At 41.3% G+C, this 19,062-nt stretch overlaps 1 protein-coding gene across 4 annotated transcripts in view; it reads right to left on the bottom strand.

Annotated features, from left to right (window-relative positions):
* Nucleotides 1-19,062, bottom strand: part of MYLK4 (myosin light chain kinase family member 4) — a 132,394-nt gene that overhangs the window by 3,346 nt on the left and 109,986 nt on the right. For 2 of the 4 annotated variants that reach the window (XM_034762216.1, XM_034762217.1), the window contains 11 exons: nucleotides 15,724-15,814; nucleotides 14,709-15,189; nucleotides 13,582-13,883; nucleotides 11,067-11,172; nucleotides 9,659-9,752; nucleotides 8,757-8,866; nucleotides 6,619-6,760; nucleotides 4,344-4,414; nucleotides 2,960-3,088; nucleotides 1,943-2,095; nucleotides 1,580-1,658 (listed from right to left, as the gene is read on the bottom strand). In XM_034762216.1, the coding sequence (XP_034618107.1) occupies nucleotides 1,580-1,658; nucleotides 1,943-2,095; nucleotides 2,960-3,088; nucleotides 4,344-4,414; nucleotides 6,619-6,760; nucleotides 8,757-8,866; nucleotides 9,659-9,752; nucleotides 11,067-11,172; nucleotides 13,582-13,883; nucleotides 14,709-15,189; nucleotides 15,724-15,814 (1,758 nt within the window). Of the gene's footprint in view, nucleotides 1-1,571; nucleotides 1,659-1,942; nucleotides 2,096-2,959; nucleotides 3,089-4,343; nucleotides 4,415-6,618; nucleotides 6,761-8,756; nucleotides 8,867-9,658; nucleotides 9,753-11,066; nucleotides 11,173-13,581; nucleotides 13,884-14,708; nucleotides 15,190-15,723; nucleotides 15,815-19,062 lie in introns of all 4 variants that reach the window. The other 2 variants (XM_034762214.1, XM_034762215.1) reach the window with 2 other exon arrangements.

The raw sequence follows: 19,062 nt of genomic DNA, 5'->3' as shown, positions 1-19,062 counted from the left end.
AATTTTGTTTTCCATCAGAATGTGTTTGGCACCTCCCAGTGCATCTGTGGATATTTCTAAGTATTGGAAAAAAGCTCATGAGCCCCTGAGACTGCACACTTGTCTCTAGAGCAGCTCAGAAAATGTCCATGCGAATGAAAAAATGACAAAGAAAATGTTTGTGAATTTCTTCCTTTTTCTGACCAGCTCTAGTTGTCACAATGGAAACTTCAGCAGCAGGAAAAGAACTCAGATCCTCCTGCTTTAAGAGCACAGGGCTCTACCAGTTGAGCTCAAGGAAGAGACCCTGACCTACTAATGACAGTTCTGATTTTGAACAGGTCTGATTCTGTTCAATAGAAAGCACCACTGACACCTATTCGCTAGACTCAGTATATTACATTTACTTTCATTTTTCCGCTTTGTTTTCTTCGCCCTTTTAATGACTTTTGTTACTTACATACAGATAACAAGCCTAAAGAAAAGCAGAACAAAGATGTATTGTGCTCCAACTGCTGCATAAATGTAGGAATCCATTTTAAAGGCTCAAACTTTTGAATCCTAAATGTATGGCAGCCTCAGGTATCCTCTTCTGAGGCTTTTCTGTTTTGGGTAGGAGCGGCTGTAGCTTTTTTGCCACCCCAAGCACGGCAGGCAGGCTGCCTTTGGTGGCATGCCTGCGGGAGGTCCGCTGGTTACGCAGATTTGGCGGCATGCCTGCAGGAGGTCCGCCGGTCCCGCGGCTTTGGCGTACCCACCGCCAAATTGCCGCTGAATCCGCGGGACTGGCGGACCTCCTGCAGGCAAGCCACCGAAGGCAGCCTGACTGCCGCCCCAGGCACGCACTTGGGTTATGAAACCACATGGCTCAGCCTCACCCAGTGATGAGACAGTCAACAGCTTTTCACCTCCAAAACCTACTGACTAGTTAAGTGAGTAATAATCAAAAACTACTTTAAATCACATGACCCTGTTTCAGCCAAATGGAATGTTTAGAGCAAAGTAAGGGATGCTCCTATTGAGATTAGCACTGAGCTGGCCAGCCCCAAACACACTGAAGTTGGAGAGGGTATGATGGTCCCCAGAAGGCTGTTTAAGGTAAATGATGTGTCCTGGCAGGAATTCCAGGTTCTGTTAGGAGGCGGGAAGGTGTCAGGAGGGAACGGGCGGGATTGATTTTTTAAAAGATTTCAAGCAGGACCTCAAGCGAACCAGAAGGGATTTTAAAAGCCACACCTGCCAATCTTTGTTTGGAAACTGAAAGAAAGTTTGCAAACTTTGCACAACCAATGTTTAATGCTTTGTTGTAAACTGTCTGTTATTTTGCTAACAAATCGATCCATTCAACAATGTACAATAACCAACATCATGAGTACTTCTTCACACAGACATGCAAGAGCCAGGGAACACACAGAGAAACATGCCAGCCTTAAAAAATAAACAAAAGCAAACAAATGTATACATATCACAATGACACATAATTCAGCAGCAAGACAGACTCAAGTACAGAAGAAGAGAATCTCAGAACAAATATTGAGGTAACAAGAACAAAAAAGCACTGGCAGATCTGCAAAGTACAAGAATATTTAAACCTGGAGACCTGCTTGTGTAGTCCGCAATGGAGTTTATGGTCTGATAACCAAGGATGTTTTAAGGCTGAAGTTGCACTCATTCTCCAGCTAAAGGGAAAACAGAACACTAGTAAGTGATACATACGGGATCTTGGGATTCAACAGTTATGCCCTAGCTAATGTTAAAGTGTTAACTCCTGTGACAATGCATTCATGTAATCTCAGGACACTGTGTGGAATTTAACAATATTCTACATAGGCATAACAAAATCACAATGGCTCCTGTAATCATCAAGTGTAGCAGTACAAGTGACAGAGCATTTTTGGTGTTCTGTAATGTGATGACACCAAATGTACATTTCAAAGGTATGGAATGGTGGGAATCTGAATACCTTTTTTCCTTGATTAGAAGCTTTGAGAGGAAGTCTTTGGCTTCTTCAGAAACATCTTGAAATTCCTCATTTTCGAAATCCCAGCTACAAGCCAGGATATTGTTGAGAGTCTCATTGTCATCGTCACCCAGAAAAGGAGACAATCCACTGAGCCTAAAGAATATTATATAGCATATGAAAAACACAGAATCATAGTAATATATGGTTGAAGGGAGCTCAAGAGGTCATTTAGTCCATCCTCCCCCCACCCACACACACACAGTGGTGGGATTAAGTAAACCAAGACCAGCCTTAACGGATGTTTGTGTAATCTGTTCTTAAAAACCACCAATGATGGGGATTCCATAATCTCTTTGTCTAACCTTTTCCAGTGCTTAACTATCACTATAGCATAACCGACATCTTCACTACCAGTATCTACTTATGTTAATTCTTCTGTGGTTCCTCCTTCCTACTCTTGATTTGTCATATTCTTTCTGGAATTGTTTCATTGTTCATGGTTGTGCTCCTAACCCCTCGCAGCAAGTTGTTGTCCATTAAGACCTGGTCTTGAGCGTTACTGAGTGCTGAGCTCACTCAGAAGTCAATGAAAATGTAGGGCACTCAACACTTCGCAGGATTAGGCCTTAACTTGTTATAACTTTGTTGGGGTTGAATAAAACAAGTAAAAATTATCACGCACGTTTGAAGGGCAAAATGTTACTCTATGATCTGCACAGCAGTTCTTGTCTCTAAATTGTGGATCCCTATGCATATTCTGCACTCATTTAGCATGCGGAATTCCTACTGATGTCAATGGAAAGTGCATGCACAGAATGAGTAAAAAATATTCACTTAGGATGTGCAATGTGACAGGAGAGAATTGAAATCAACAGGAATTTTCCCTGAATAAAGACTTCAGAAGGGCAAATGAATTTGCAGCAGATACAGCTTTTGTCAATATTCCAGTTTAATAGCAAGCTTCAGAAAGTCAATATAAATTACAGTGTGCGCAGTACAGATACAAGTCCTACTTACAGCATGTAGGCAATGACTCCTACACTCCACATGTCCGTGGGAAAGGAGACAAAGTCATAGTTCACAACTTCAGGAGCGAGGAATTCCGGAGTGCCAAAGTTCACTTTAAGTTTTTCTCTGGGTTTATATCTGGATGACGGAAACAGGGACAGTCAATACCCATTTCACGTCAAATACAACTTCTAACATTGATGCTTAGAATGTTGTAGGATTCAGAAAAGGACCAGAGTTTTTATATGGAAAACAAGAACAAACAGAGGTCCAACAGTAAGGATGAAAATAAGTTTTTGTAAGCGAGATAAATCTTCATACTTCACAGCTAGCGCAGATAAAAACAGCAGTGTAGCTAGAGTGGCCTGGGTTAGGCAAGTAGAATACAGACATGCCAAGTCGTGCCTCCCTGTCTCCCTCCTATTTTTTAGCAGAGTAATGTCCTACTGCCAGAGCCTTTCCTCACTGCAGTGCATGGCTCCAGCAGCGGGGAGCTGCTGAAGCCTTTCACTAGTTCCTCTCCTTTGCGAGAGCCTTTCACTGACACATATAGCTACACACCGCAGTGTGGACGCAGTGTGAACACAGTGTGCTTTTTACTGAGGTGTATAGTTACACCTACACTACACACACCACCAGAGGTATCTAATGTAGATGTAGACATAAGGGCCAGTATGATAATATAATGTGATCTTCTGCACATGACAAGCCAGAGAATTTCTGCCAGTAATTCCTGCATCAAGCCCATGGTGAGGATGAGCTTGTCTAGAGCTTGAGCATGTCTCTTAGAAAGACATCTGGTCTTAGTATAAGGACTTCAGTCCAATTACTCCATAATTGTGTACTGCAGGTTTCTTGCACCTTTCTTTGAAGCAACTTTTTTTTTTAAATGGAGATATACCTATCTCATAGAGCTGGAAGAGACCTTGAAAGTCCAGCCCCCTGCCTTCACTAGCAGGACCAAGTACCGATTTTGCCCCAGATCCTTAAGTGGCCCCCTCAAGGATTGAACTCACAATCCTGGGTTTAGCAGGCCAATGCTCAAACCACTGAGCTATCCCTCCCCCCCAGCCTGTACTGGAGACAACTTTGAAGACAGTACACTGGACTAGATGGACCATTGGTCTGGTCTATTATGGCCAACCCTCTTTAGATATACCAGCTGAAAACAGGTTTTAAACTAACATTTTTTACTCTACATTCTTGTGTGAATAAACCTTACTGCTATCCATTCTTTAACTTAAGGATGCTCCTCACTAAAAGAGCCACCTTAAACTTGTTCCAAAGGTGGTAGGAAGCTATTATGCATCAGCTTCATCCTTCCAAAGGCATAGCACTTTTGAGATTGTTTCCTAATTCATGTGTTATGATTAGCATGATTACACGTACATACCTTCTTGCCAATCCAAAATCAATAATTTTTATTTGATAAGCAGCTCGATTCACACACAGGATATTCTCGGGCTGCCAGGAGGAAAGAGAAAACACACTTTTAAGAGAAATAACAAAGAAACTGGACTTGTAGTGAATTGTAGTAGAATCAAAACTAAAAACACCGCAAAGCATAAAATAAGCATCTCATTGCTTTCATCTTTGGGCAGGTTTCACTTTGTGGGTATTTCCTCCTGCAATCATGTGGCATTTGAGGTTTTGGACTCTGTGCCAGTACTGCTTTTTCTTCTCCATGGCATCTCAGTTTGATATAATGCAGCAGTTCAGAGAAAGGACTCATTAGTGGGAGGGGGAAGGAGCTTCCAAACAGGCTTCAGGATGTTGGCGTTGTGATTTTACAGCCCTTAATGAGCTGACATCAGAACATTTTAAAAATGATTTTGCGGTGCTTTGAAGTTTATCTTTGTGCCCCAGATTTCTGAGTTCACTGCTGTTCTGGCAGCAATTGCCTGATGATACATTATACTAATCAAATCACTCTTCTCAGATATTTAGAGGTGGGATTCATAGGTTAAAATCCTTCTGGATTTTCATAGGGCCAGATTCTGCTCTCTGTTTTACTGGCATAAATCCATTAGCATCAATGGAATTACTCCAGATTTATACCAGATGAAATGAGAGCAGAATCTGGCCCATTGTCTTTGAAGTACAAATGTCTACAATGCAGTCTTATGTTCACTGCCAGCAGTTTTATAGCTACCCTGGTCTTGTTGCTGATGGTGTCCTCTTTGAAATAAAACAGCCCTAAACACTTAAGACATTAGTTATCCATTGTCACCATTACTAATTCACTTTGCATTTCAGATTTTTTTAAACGTATTTCTCATAATGGAATTTCTGTGTCCCAGACACTGGCCCTGATGAGTCTCATTAATTCTTCCATTTTAACACCTTCATATCACAAAGTAATCTATGAGCAAGGAGAACTGGATAGAATCACCATTGATGGTCATTATGTGCCTGGAAGAGTTTCTGTTGAGAACTCTCTGGATGTAAGCATGCCTCCTTTTCTGCATTTTGAGTTCACACCAAAACTGTGCCAACTCCAAGAAATTAATCTCAATTAAGAAAGCAGATTTCTTGATTATAGGTTTCCAGGCTATGAATATTTACAAAGAAAAAGGGACTTGCTCTGGAATTGCAACTGACTTACACGAGTGTCTGAGAGATCCAAATATGCAATATTGTGCTTTAAAAACATTGAAGATACAGTATATTAATTTCCAGTTATTTAAGCAAATTACAAACCAAGAAAAACAAACTTCCAAACATGTTGTTTCCTTCTCCTTTGTTGTAAATCTGGCAGATCATTAGGAAGTTTTATAGCTAGTCATAAAACTAAGGGCATTTAAGCGTCTCTCTCTTATTCCTGCTCTCAGAGATAACTGACAAGTTTATTATTCAGCAAAAAACTTGGCCATGGAGAGGGATAAAGATCTGCTGCAAATGTGTGTCCTCACTAGGCACACCTATACAAATACTGATGTTTTGTACTTGCCAATTAACCCATTAAAAATTAACTGGTCTCTGCATATATACTGCTAGACCAAAATTTGCAGCATCAGCTTTTTTTTTTTTTAAATACACACACTAGCTTGTTTTAAATTGGTCAAAGGCAATATTCCACCAGTGCTTTTAATTTCATTTAATTTTTACCTCATATTTAAAAAAAAATTGTCACCAACCTTGATGCTGTTCATGCTCATGAGTGGCAGTGCAGTCTAGACATTAGAATAGGACACTGGGTTTTCATTGCCTCTGACATATCTTATGACTTTGGGCAAGCCACTTAGTCCCTTTGTGTTTCATTTTCCTCACTGGTAAAATGGGGATAATCACGTTTACCTTTGTCACAGAGACACTGTCAGGTTGAATGAATTAATGTTTGCATGGTGCCTTGAGATGTATGGATGAAAGATGACACAGAAGTGCAATATATTGTAGTCAATAGCTGACTTGCTGGAAAATCATCCTCAGAAAGCTCAAACCACGGGGCTTGATGAGATCTTCTCAAGATTCTGATCTCATTTACAGAGGTAAAAATCCAGAGTGATTTAATGAAAGTCAATGTGGTTAAAGTAAATTTACACTGATTTAACAGAGATCGTGATATACCATGGGAATCTACAGAACCTTAGGTGCCTTCGCTTAGGGAAATTAATTTCTATGGTAGAGGCCAAGTTGCTATTGCATAAAGCATGCCTCTTGTTCTGTACCTTCAGGTCTAAATGAAGAATGTACATCTGATGCATGTATTGAATCCCTTGACAGATCTGTTTTGTGAACAAGATGGTATCCATCTCTGTCAAACTGTAGTTATCATCAATAATTCGGTCAAATAATTCTCCTCCATCCACACTGCAGAGAGAAAAATGGTAGAATAGTCACGGAGTTCAAATTCATGCCTTGAAATTAATGCAGAAGATATACTGGAGACTGGTCCAAAATACCATTTTCCTGAGACGCTTTCACAGCTGAGCACAGAGAGACGGACCCAAAATATGAAGTTTGTATGCTGATCTGAATTTCCCTACAGTTCCCAGTGGGGTTGGCTCCTACAAACTGGTTCAGATCCATCCCGACTTGAACGTCCCCATGTTTGAGGGTGCCTGGATCCAGTCTACCAGCTTGGATCCAACTATCTGAGATGAATCCACATCTAAAAGTTTGGACCTGAGCTCAATTCTCTGCTGTGTTAACATGGTTTTTGTGCCAGTGAAATCAGCGAAGTCATATCAGCATAAAGCTGAGGCAATGCAGTTGAGAATCAGGCTCCTGGATCTAGATCCAAACCACCCCAGACTTTAATGGATTTGGGATTCAAGATTCCAGTGTGAGCCCATCTCAACTCACAATGGAGATTTTTAAAATTTCTTCCAGAATTCTAGAACACCCTCAGTTTAACACTATATATTTTTTTGCAGAATTATAGCTTTTGCCATTTCTGAAATATGCAGGCCAAATTCAGAAGCAAATCAAAGGCTTAGTGTAGACTACGATGTTTTGCCGCCATATATATGATGGTTAGCAGTGTGAAAAAAATCAACCTCTCCCCACCCCTAGCTGACATCAGCAAATCCCCCAGTATAGATGCAACTGTGCTGACAAAAGAGTGCTTTTGTCAGCCTAGATACTGTTGTTGTGGGAGCTGATGTAGCTATGCAGGTAGGAAAAGTCTTTTTGCCACTTTATGCTGTGTCTGGACAAGAGGGCTCTGCTGGCATAGCTATACCAGTAAAGGCTGTGTAGTCATGGGTGGCGGATAATGGAGGCCAGGGGAAGCTAAGCCTCCCCAAACCTCCGCTAATGCTCCCTACTGCAGCTCCGGTCCCGGAGGCCTCCAGACTGCTCTGGGAACCGGCAGGCCAGCCGGGGTTCAGGGATGCTCCAGGCGCTGGCCGGGATTCAGGGCTGCACTGGTAGGTCAGCCAGCATGAGCGGGGGGTCGGCAGGGGGCCAGAAGGGGCGGAGCAGGGCGGGGCCTTGAGCAGAAAAGGCAGGGCAGGGGGCTATCCTCCCTGAATGGGGGGGGGGGGTGCATGAGCTGCCTATGTCTGTAGTGTAGACAAGCCCTAAGTCTAAGAAAGTTCAGAAGAGTCCAAGCCAATAGAACTTGCACCTTTTACCACCCCCCTCCATGTGTATGATACACCAGTTTTGGCTTTCTCTAGAGTCTAGACAACCTCTACCTGATTCTACAGTGCTGTGCAGCTGTTTTGTGCTTCACGACCAATGTAATCTGGCCCTCAAGATAATTTAACCAGCCACAAAAGGATCAGCTCAATGTAAGGGTAATCCTCAGTGGCATAGAGTCAGCATGTATTTCTTGTCCTCTGGTAAGGCTGTGCATTCCCCTCACATAAATGGAAATTTACCAGGCCCGTTTTCATGGATGACAGACAATACCACCTAATGGAAATTACAGAGAACTACATCCTGTGGCTCTCTCATCTAAAGCTCTCTCTCTCTGTGGCGTTTGAGTGATGGTGTAACGAGTACGGTGCCTTAAATCATCATGACAGTGTTGAACAAGGTTTATGAATGACTCAGGAAAACTCTTTCTTTCAATATGGTTTCCTGTGACTAGGGTGACCAGACAGCAAATGTGAAAAATCAGGAAAGGGGGTGAGGGTGGGGGGGTAATAGGAGCCTATATAAGAAAAAGACCCCAAAATCGGGACGGTCCCTATAAAATCGGGACATCTGGTCACACTACCTGTGACTCAAACTTTTTCATATGCTTTTTTCACCCCTGAGAAGCTCCACCTCTAGTTTCAGGAGAAATGGACATGGAATGCAGCAACCTCAGGAAAAGAAGGAAGAGCAAAAAAGGGAAGGAGAGAGATATACATACTATTCCATGACCAGAACAATGTCATTTTTGGATTCAAAGGCATCATACAGCTGGATAAGGTTTGTGTGGTTCAACTGGTTCATGACATTGATTTCATTCTTTACTTCTTCCTGTGAAAAGAATAAGGAATATTATACTTGAGGCTTTTATAGCAGACACCTAATGAATCGGGGGCATGGGCAAATACATCATTCCCACATGCTCACCTCTGCCCACCAACCCTAGCATTCTTCTTTGATGGCTGTTGTGGCGACAGGAATATTCATACATGTTTAAGGTCAGAAGGGACCATTAGATCATTTGGTCTGACCTCCTGTTTAGCACAGGCCATATATGGTGATGTGACATTGAGAAGCAGTGAGGAGAGAGAGCTCTTGGCCTTGGTGGCAGCGAGGTCGGATTGATGAGGAAAATGGAGAAAGGCAGGCACTAGTAATGACACAGCTGCCACACAATAATGCCTGCTTGATTTTCCTCATTAAATGAAAGTGGGGGAAGTGCCCTGAGGTTTGCAGAATGGCCAGACAAATCCCTCTCCACTCTTATGCATTGGTGACTGAAGCCCAGAACATCCTTGCTACCAAGTCCAACAAGATGAAAGCAATTAATTGCAGCAGAGTGTGCAGTGCACACCAGAGAACACATGCAAAGTCAAAAGTTGACAAACATTTTCACTAAGAAAATGTAAAGAAAATTAACAAAGGAGAAAAAAGGGAAGAAATGAAAAGACGTGAGAAAAAGTTGGAAAAGTGAAAAATAACAAATAAAAAGATGAAAAAACTGAAAGGAGGTTGATGAGCTGGTTGCAGCCCTGAAGGGGAAGGGAAAAGAATTTACAAACCAGCTATTACCCGACTGGTCATGTGGTATTGATGGATGGGGGCCATGCAGCCTATGCTTACCTTTTCTTTAGCACCTCTGGCTTTTATAATTTTTGCTGCTAACTTGAGACCTGTTGCTTTTTCTTCACATTTGTGCACCTGACCAAATCGCCCTCTAAGGGGAAAAGAAAAACCCCCTCACCATATGGTGTTAACAACGAGAAAGGAATCCAGCATGGAGTCTGGATTTTAGACACTTCAGATTATTCTCCGTCCAGCATTGGCAAATCCTGATGTACATATCATGCAACATTTGAGTCTTTGGAATGCTATTCTATCCCACAAATAACACCTATTACCATACAGTTAGGTACATCAAAATCACACTCAGTTTTGATTGCTATTACTCTATCCATTATTTGATGCACTAATATTCACTGATTAATGAAAGCCAGTTTATGACCCACTTAGTCACATGAGTACCCCCAATGAAGCCAATGGGACTATTTGTGGTGTGAGTAAAAGGGTCACAATCTTGCCCTAACTACACTATAACCAATCCGTTTAATACATTCTTAGTTTTTTTCCTTTTGAAAATTCTCTTAACAAAATGTGAAACATGCTCCTGTTACATCATCTTCAAATACTTCCTCTTACTGGGAGGCAACTTAGATGGGCAGAATAAACTACTGTTCAAGTTCAGCACCTGCTTTTCTAAAAGAATATGGTGAATAGTCACAAACACCGCACTGTCATTATGGTAGGCTGCAGTGATCTGAACCACTGCTGTAGGACACAAAAAATAGCATTTTTTCAGTGTAACTACAAAACAGCAGTCCAGACTATGGAGCCTACTAAGCTGTCATTTGGGCACTATCACAGCTATAATTTTGTTTCCACAAAATGTCATAAAACCAAAATATTCTGCAAAATTTCACAACTGTGTCCCTTCCCTGCCTCCCCTGCCACCTTCTTCCAAGAAAAATGGAATGAGGCTTGGGTCTTGTAGTTCTGGGACTAAAGGAAATAACAGTAATTTTTAAAGCTTCTTACAAACAATGAGGGAGAGGGCTCAAGAGCCCTACCTGAACTGTGACAGAGGTGCCCAGCCCCTGGTATTGTGGTCTTCTACAGTGTTCTTGCAAGTGGTGGCCTGCCTGGGAATGCCTGGGAGAAAACTCTGTGTTGGAATGCACTAGAATTCCCATCTGGCACTGACGCTGCAGCCTCAGGAAATTGTTTACATACCAAATATAAACCGAAGCATGATGCCACCAAGACCTTCGCAAAAACCCACAAAAATAGCAGCCTGCTGATTTTAGTCCATCTCCAATTTACAATTAGACAGCACTTTTGTGAGCTAGGCTTTAGCAAGGCATGCTGCTTCCATTCAACTGTAACATAACCCTCCATTACAAGGCTAGTTGCTGTATTTTCCCGGTGGCTCAGGAAAACTCATTTTTGTGTTGACAGTGTTAGCTCCACTTACCCTCCCAGAACTTCGTTCCGGTTGACTTCATAATAACTGTTGACCACTGCCTTTTTTGCTGAGACAATCCGGTGATCAAACGGCGCTGGAGGAGCAGGACCATCACCTACAAAAGACAAAACAGAGAGCTGGCATGTTAGTACCAACATGCACCATTTATTATTTACATTAAACCCTGTTTCCTAATAAATAAAATGATCTACAGATTTAATGACCAGGTGGCAAGTTTTACTCATGGGGGTGTCTCTTTAGGACTTAGGGACAAATCTTATTCCCTGAGCATAGCCTGAGTAAATGTGATGTTTGTAAGGGAGTTATCCACGGGACAAGAAGAAAATGAGCCCACCCTTACCACTAGGGGAGGGATACTCAGTGGTTTGAGCATTGGCCTGCTAAACCCAGGGTTGTGAGCTCAATCCTTGAGGGGGCCACTTAGGGATCTAGGGAAAAAATCAGTACTTGGTCCTGCCTAGTGAAGGCAGGGGGCTGGACTTGATGACCTTTCAAGGTCCCTTCCAGTTCTAGGAGATGGGATATCTCCATTAATTTAATTTATGGCACAGAGTATTCCATCAGTGAGACTGCAGTTACCTAGGTTTTGGCCAGTGGAACCTCGTAGAATTGGACCCAGTGGCTGTCCTTGCGTTCTACCCCAAAGGCATTCTTTTATGAGCCTGCTGAAAAGGCCACTGTGGAGACATGCAGTCCACATGTTCCTACAGTGGTTCTGTGGCCTTTGTGGCCTCTGTCCTACACCTGTTCCTGCCTAGGAGAATTTCCTCTTTAGTGAGGCATCATTCATTCTGCTAACGTACTGCCAAATTCTGTTCCAACTATATTTGTGCCACCCCACTGAAGACACTCCCCATCCAAGAGGCACCAAGAATTCACGTGTCAGCACACTGGGCGCACAAGTCAGGTGAGGGCACATAGCTGTCCAGCATTACTTCATACCCACAATGGGGCATGAACAAGTAGATTGGGGGTGTCACCATGTTTTCTCTCACACATTTACTAGTGCCTAGAGGTTACCAACACGGGAGTACCTGCTGCAACTTTTTAAAGGGGTAGTAAGAGCCATTGTTCAGTGTGTTCTCTTCTAGCCCCACCTCCGCGATTTGTCTGCCTCCGCCATACCCAATGCAGAATGCCTCTAGCCTCTATCACTTCAACGGTACAGCTTTTCATTGTCCCTTGCATGGCTATTGTTCTTAAAGACCAGGTTTAGGGCTTATCTACATTAGGGAGTTTGCACTGGCATAAGCTACGTAGATGCAAAGCTACCCTGTGGCATCTAGAGGTTCCAACAATACAGTGGTAGGCACTGTACATACATATTATAAGTTCCTGCCCTGAAGAGCTTACAGTCTAAACAGAGACGGCAGACAGAAGGCTGAAAGGCGAAAGAGAGGCACAAAGATGAAATCACTTGCTGTAGGTCATAAACTCAGGTCACCTGAGTTGCACTCTAGTGCTCTATCCACTGCACCATGCAGCCTGACTGATGCAAAAATCCCTATTGTAGACAAGCCCTTAACCCCTAAATTTGTGTTTAGATTTTTGTGGGGTGATAAGTTTTTCGTTTTATGCCCACATTGTTTGTCTGTTGATTTATATTCCTCGGAATGACCTTTGGCTGACCAAGGTGACAAACATTTCTACCAAGGGAAAGAAGGGCTAGAATGGTGATGTTTCTATATGATCTCTTTGGTTTGGAATGCTGCATGTGGAACTTTTTGAGCAATTTTAAAACCATTCATTACTTCAGTGAAAATGATAAAAAAAGAAATCCCATGACAGCATATAGTTGGCAGGAATCCTCTGGTCATTAATGTAAGACTGGATTGTCCTTATTCACAGGGCATGTCCATTTTTCCAGGACACCAGCTGCGTACCCAGATTTTTTTAATGTGTTAATAACTTACATGGCCAGTGAGTTAGTTCACGGTCAAGGCATTGCAGAAAGCCAGGGCTCCTGGAATTTTGCCACCTACTTTGGATTCTGCAGGGGTTGAATTGCAGACTTTAAACAGGGGCCTTTGCATGTTACTGAGGCCTATAACATGCAAAGAAGTTCTCTTCCTCTTGAGCAAGGATTTGACCCTGAAGAGCTGCAAACTTCCAGTGTATAAATTATAACAACACAAAAAAACAGGTTTCCAAGAGAGACTGAAAGACTCACAAAAAATTACCATTTCTGGGCTAAAAAATGTTAACTTCCTAAGTGTTAAGGCCTGAAAGGACCAGTGCGAGCCTCTAGTCTGACCTGTGGTATCAACTGCTTTCAGCCAGATTTTCCCAAGATACTTTATACTTTCCAACTCTCAGAACAGAATATTCTAAAAACAAAGGTCAGATCAGATCCTCAGCTGATAAAAAATTTAACAAAACTCTACTGAAGTAAATGGAGTGACACTGATTTGCATCAACTAGGGCTCTGGCCCGTATGAACAAATGGTTTTGCTCATAGTTACGATACATATGCCTTTTTTTTTAAGCAAAAGCTATTTCCTACCAATTACAGTCACCAAATCTTCTATAGATGCCTCTGCTTGATTATCACTCTCTGTACCAGTGGAATCAGCTGCCTTTGGTTTGTCTTGTGGAGTATTTGGTTTAATGGCCTCTTTACGTTTACATTTGTCACCAGCACTCTCTGCGTCTACCCTGCTCTTTTTGTTGTCAGCTTTGATTAGACCTTCATCATTCACTCGACGCTTACTGCTGCCTCTATGCTCAAGCTGGCAGGTCTGCTCAGGGTTCTGGGAGAACGTCCCTGATGGTTTGCTTCCTGTGCCTTTTTCACTGCCTTTACACCTGCAAGACAAAGCATTGCATTACATTGGTATAAACTTAAAGCAGAATGAACACAGAACTAAAGGTGAGAAATTCCAGGGGCAGGCTGCATTTAAATAACATTTATTTATTTTTGCTTTATTGTGTAAAGTAATAATGGTAACTAACTAGGGTAAGCTTCCTTTTGTAGAATAAAATAAACCTGACAGCAGCAAATTTCCTATTTCTGAAACAACAGCCTGAATTCTGCTGATTTCATATTTGACTATCAACCACATCTTCAAAGTAGTGGGAGAACTCTCTTTGTTTATAAAGATCCTTGAGAGCTTGAACCACTTATCTCTGAAGGTCTATAAATAATGCAGCACAGAAGAATCAGAGTAAACAAGCTTAACAATTTAGTTCCCTGGACAAGTGTCACAGTTTTATGTTACCACTTGTATTATTAGATATTGCAGTGCAATTCCAAACTAGTACACTCTCTATTCTAACCTTACTTTGGTTACATGGTGTGGAACATAAACATGACAGAAGGGGAGGATGCTTCTTAGAGATGAAGAACTGTTGACTATCCAGCTGCCCTTTCTTTGTTCCAGACCTTCTTTCTGAGCAAATGGCAAACACGTAAGACAGTACTGGTTTTGTCATGTGTGGCAGGTTGTCAATCTGGAGACAGAGCCAGTCTGTTAAACCCACTTTTGTTTGGATATTGGGCTGGATTTATGACATAGCTCTGAAATAAATATTCCTAATATACTTACTTGATTTAATGCTTGAAATAAATGGCTTTCTGGAATATGGGTCTTTAAGAATAGGCTAATGTACGCTTTGGGTTTTAAATCTTACCTTTGAAGCTGTGCATCTTGTCCCTGGCTTTCTGCTGGACCCTCATCATCCTCTGCCTCATGTTCATTTTGGGATGCAGTTGCTGATTCTTCCTCCTCTTCTTCACAGTGACCAGCAACATCCTCTTCTTCTTCCTCCTCTTGCCTTTCTTCTTCAGGCACTTGCTGTCCACCAGCCCTCTTCACACCTTCCAGGGATTCACTTTCCTTCTCTTCATCTTGCGCTGTTATCCTTTGGTTAATGTCATCAACAGCAACCTCTGCTCCTTGGCTCTTTCTTGTACTGAAGGATGTTTGAACATAGCTCTTTGTGTGTTCCTTCTGACTTTTCAAAGCTAAATCCTCTCCCTTGTTCTTTGGCCCTTGAGATTTGGGAGAACTTCTTTGAACCAAAAAAGCACTTGCCTTTTCAGTATTTTCCTTATTGAGCATATGGACCGTTTCTTTGTGAGTGCAGGACTGGTTTTCTTGGTTGGCTCCCTCTGGAAACAATCAGAGAATACCAAGCATATTAACTAAGGACTTATGTAATTACCATGATTTCCATTACTTACTGAGTAGGCACCTGCTTTTCTCCTCCACTTTCCAAGGTCAATGGAAATGTTTTCTAAGCAATAGTAATGGTCATGAGCTTTCAAGCAAAGTATAATTTTTTAAAAAAAACCCATTATATAAAGCACCTACAGATTCTTGGCCTTCAGATGTAGCCCTTTCAGATATTTTTCTTATTTAAACTCATAGTGAACTAAGTCTAGTTTAATAATATAGTCAAGCAAAAGCACCTTCTTGGAAAGTTTATGACCATGTACAAAGGCAAGGCAACACATAATGCACTGACGGTAATAGAGTAAATGACCCTTCAATGTCTAGGTGCTGATTGGGCAACCCTTACTCATGTTACTCTTACTTACTTGTTCACAAGATTAGCCCCAATTATTTCAGCCAGACTACTCATATGGGTAAGGAAGGGTTCCAAAACTGGGCCCTTAGATACCATGCAGAGTGAAAGCTCTAACCTGTGGAATCGGGTGGTTTCTTCTTTTTTATAAACTTTGTTCCCTTCGCACTTAAACATGACTTCTCCTTTTCTTTCTGATCCCTGATGGCCTGTAGGAATGCAAGCAATACATTAGTCCCTGTGCACAGCATTCACATTGCACTGTTATTTGCAAAACTGCATTCTTTCTTTTGAACAAAACCAAACATTTTGCACAAATTGATTCAAAATCCATCTTTAAGTGTTATTGACAGTATGCATGAAGTATTCAGTTTTAGGTGCCATCGACCTGATTCTGTTTGTACCAATGTAAATCAGGAGTAACTCCCTGGGTTGAAATCAATGGAGTTACACTAATGTAAAACTAGCATAGAAAAAATCAGAATCAAGCCTCATGAGCTGACAAATAATCCACAAGAAAAATAACTTACCAGCTTTTAAAAATTAGGTTGGTTAGTCTAAAACAAAGTTAATATTTATTGTGCTGGTAAAATATTCAGTAATAGCCTTACTGATAGATTTTAAATAGATTTGTGCTGTTAAACAACATCTGGTAACTTCTGTAGATGAGAGAGACAAGCTTCCAAGCCACACAGAGCTCTTCTTCAGGTCTTCTTCAGCAGACCCAAAGAAGAGCTCTGTGTGGCTCGAAAGCTTGTCTCTTTCACCAACAGAAGTTGGTCCAATAAAATATATTACCACACCCACCTTGTCTCGCTAGTATCCTCAGACTAACATGGCTATAACTACACTGCATACAACATCTGGTAACAGCATTTTTAATAATTTATTGCAAGCTGATAAAACAGTTACCAGGAATCAAAGGATATAAAACCATAATCTTAGCTTTGTAGCCTACACTATGTCTATATTCTACAATGTTATACTGACATCTAGAGGACTTTTGTACTGAACAGACTTCCCATAAAACGGAGGTATTATTGTTACATTTATAGCTATGTAATAATATATCTATGGAATTTGTTCATTGTCTTTTTCTTTAAATATTCGTAATGTACTAGTAAAATGGTAACATCACAATAAGTGACATAAATGATTCATCAATATTCCATTTTCCTCTAGCTTCCTTCTAACCTCTTCATAGTAAAAATGAAACATATATATTGTTAATAATAGAAATGGGTCCAAAAGGGTGTAAACAATTAGATACTTCCAAGTAACTTTCAGAAGAATTTCTTCCAGATTAGGGAAGAATCTATCTCGGTCTCTCTCTTTGAATCATCCACTAAAATTGCTTGATACCTATTTCTGCTGAGTATACTGGACCAGGCACCTAAACTTGCTTGCTTTATTCATGCAAGTAACCCTACTGTTTACTCATGGGAATAAAATGAGCACAACTTGATGCCAGAACTATATACACTCCCTGGTAGCTTCTTTAAAGGATTTTTTTAAATATACAATACTAAATAGAACTATACAGATAACAGGAACAAAATGAAAACTACATGTACTCTCTAAAGCTACTGTATCCAAAGCATACTGAACTTGACAGGAAACAAAGAGAAATTAAAAAAAAAAGAAATCGTATGAAAGGAGTTGGAAATGGTGAGATACGCAGTTTGCATCTACAGCTAGCCTGGCTATTACAAAAAATTCCTATCCATAACAGACAAGGAATCTGTGCTGTAAGAACTGTGACTGACAACTGTTTTGAATACAGTTGTTCCTAGCAGGATTCAAGCTATAACATGAAGAGGGCTTAAATCTGAGCACATAACTCCCCTCAAAAAACAAGCTGGAGCCTCGTCAGTTAAGATGTTCAATGAACCTAAATCTACGAATGCTCCATGAATCTAAATTCTGAACTGATCATAAAGAATGGGTCATTGCTTGCTTTGGTTTTCTGCTCTGCAGTGAAAAGTGCTAAAAGAGGTAGGGCAAAACCTTAGACCAAGAAGTTAATGCAATTACTAATGCACTCTGGTTCCTGTAAGTATGCCCTCCTGGCAATGTTGATGAGGACACTGACTATAATCAAATATAGTCAGCTGAGCAAATAACCATGCAAGTGGACTCCAAGGACTTTTTATACATGGAGCCAAATTTCATTTCTGCATCCAAAAATAATTGCAGGTATACAGTGCTTTCTCACTAAATATTTTTGCAGTCTGCAGGTGTGAAAAATGGACGGCAGCTTTTGAAAATCTGTCTGGTAGAAATTTGGATGATGCCGAGTATCTGCAACTGCTTGACAGCTCCATAAATCACTACAGTATTTATTCAAACATCGTTTTTGAATGCCTATAGTTTAGCAGGGGTTGAGGCGCTCATGCTTATTTAAGTGAAAAAACTAATCCAGCTGGTACAAAATGAAATGGGTTGAAGCATTTACTTGCATCCTTCAGACTCGGTAAGTATTGCTTGTTTATGACCAATAAGTGGCACATGGTAAGGCCACTAGGATGAAGTACAATTAATGCCAAGACTGGAAGTATGACAGAGAGTACCCATAGTATATACGGGAACTTAAGATGTACACTTGAGGTTTTTGCCATTACAGATAAATTGTGCCTCTTTTGACTTGTCAAATCTTAACGTAGGGGTAAAAATATGAACTTTCAGTCATCGCTTTTTCTCAAAGGGCCAGATTGTGCCTGGTTCCTGTAGAGCTGGCTGGGACCAGGGGGAGTAGACGGAGTGTCCTTCAAAAAGGGTGGACCAGTTTTTGACTGGAAAGTCTGGTTGAAAAGGGGACCTGACAGTGTCTGGTCAGATCTACTGACTGGACACCCAAAGTCCGGTTACTGCAACCGGGGGAGACAGGGAGGCACCAAGTCATCACCTGTGCCAGCCCCTACTCAACCAGGGCCAGCTCAAACTAGCTACAGGAATAAAGGGAAAACGAGAAGACTTTTTATCAATACATTAAAAGCAAGAGGAAGACCAAGGACAGGGTAGGCCCACTGCTCAGTGAAGAGGGAGAAACAGTAACAGGAAACTTGGAAATGGCAGAAATGACTTCTTTGTTTTGGTCTTCCCAGAGAAGTCTGAAGGAATGCCTAACATAGTGAATGCTAATGGGAAGCGGGTAGGTTTAGAAGATAAAATAAAAAAAGAACAAGTTAAAAATCACTTCGAAAAGTTACATGCCTGCAAGTCACCAGGGCCCGATGAAATGCATCCTAGAATACTCAAGGAGCTAATAGAGGAGGTATCTGAGCCTCTAGCTATTATCTTTGGAAAATCATAGGAGACAGGAGAGATTCCAGAAGACTGGAAAAGGACAAATATAGTGCCCATCTATAAAAAGGGAAATAAAAACAACCCAGGAAACTACAGACCAGTTAGTTTAATTTCTGTGACAGGGAAGATAATGGAGCAAGTAATTAAGGAA

Source organism: Trachemys scripta, chromosome 2 (genome assembly GCF_013100865.1).
Source record: "Trachemys scripta elegans isolate TJP31775 chromosome 2, CAS_Tse_1.0, whole genome shotgun sequence".
NCBI lineage: Eukaryota > Metazoa > Chordata > Testudines > Emydidae > Trachemys > Trachemys scripta.
The sequence above is the reverse complement of the archived record's forward strand: the minus strand, read 5'-3'. Positions and strand labels throughout refer to the sequence as shown.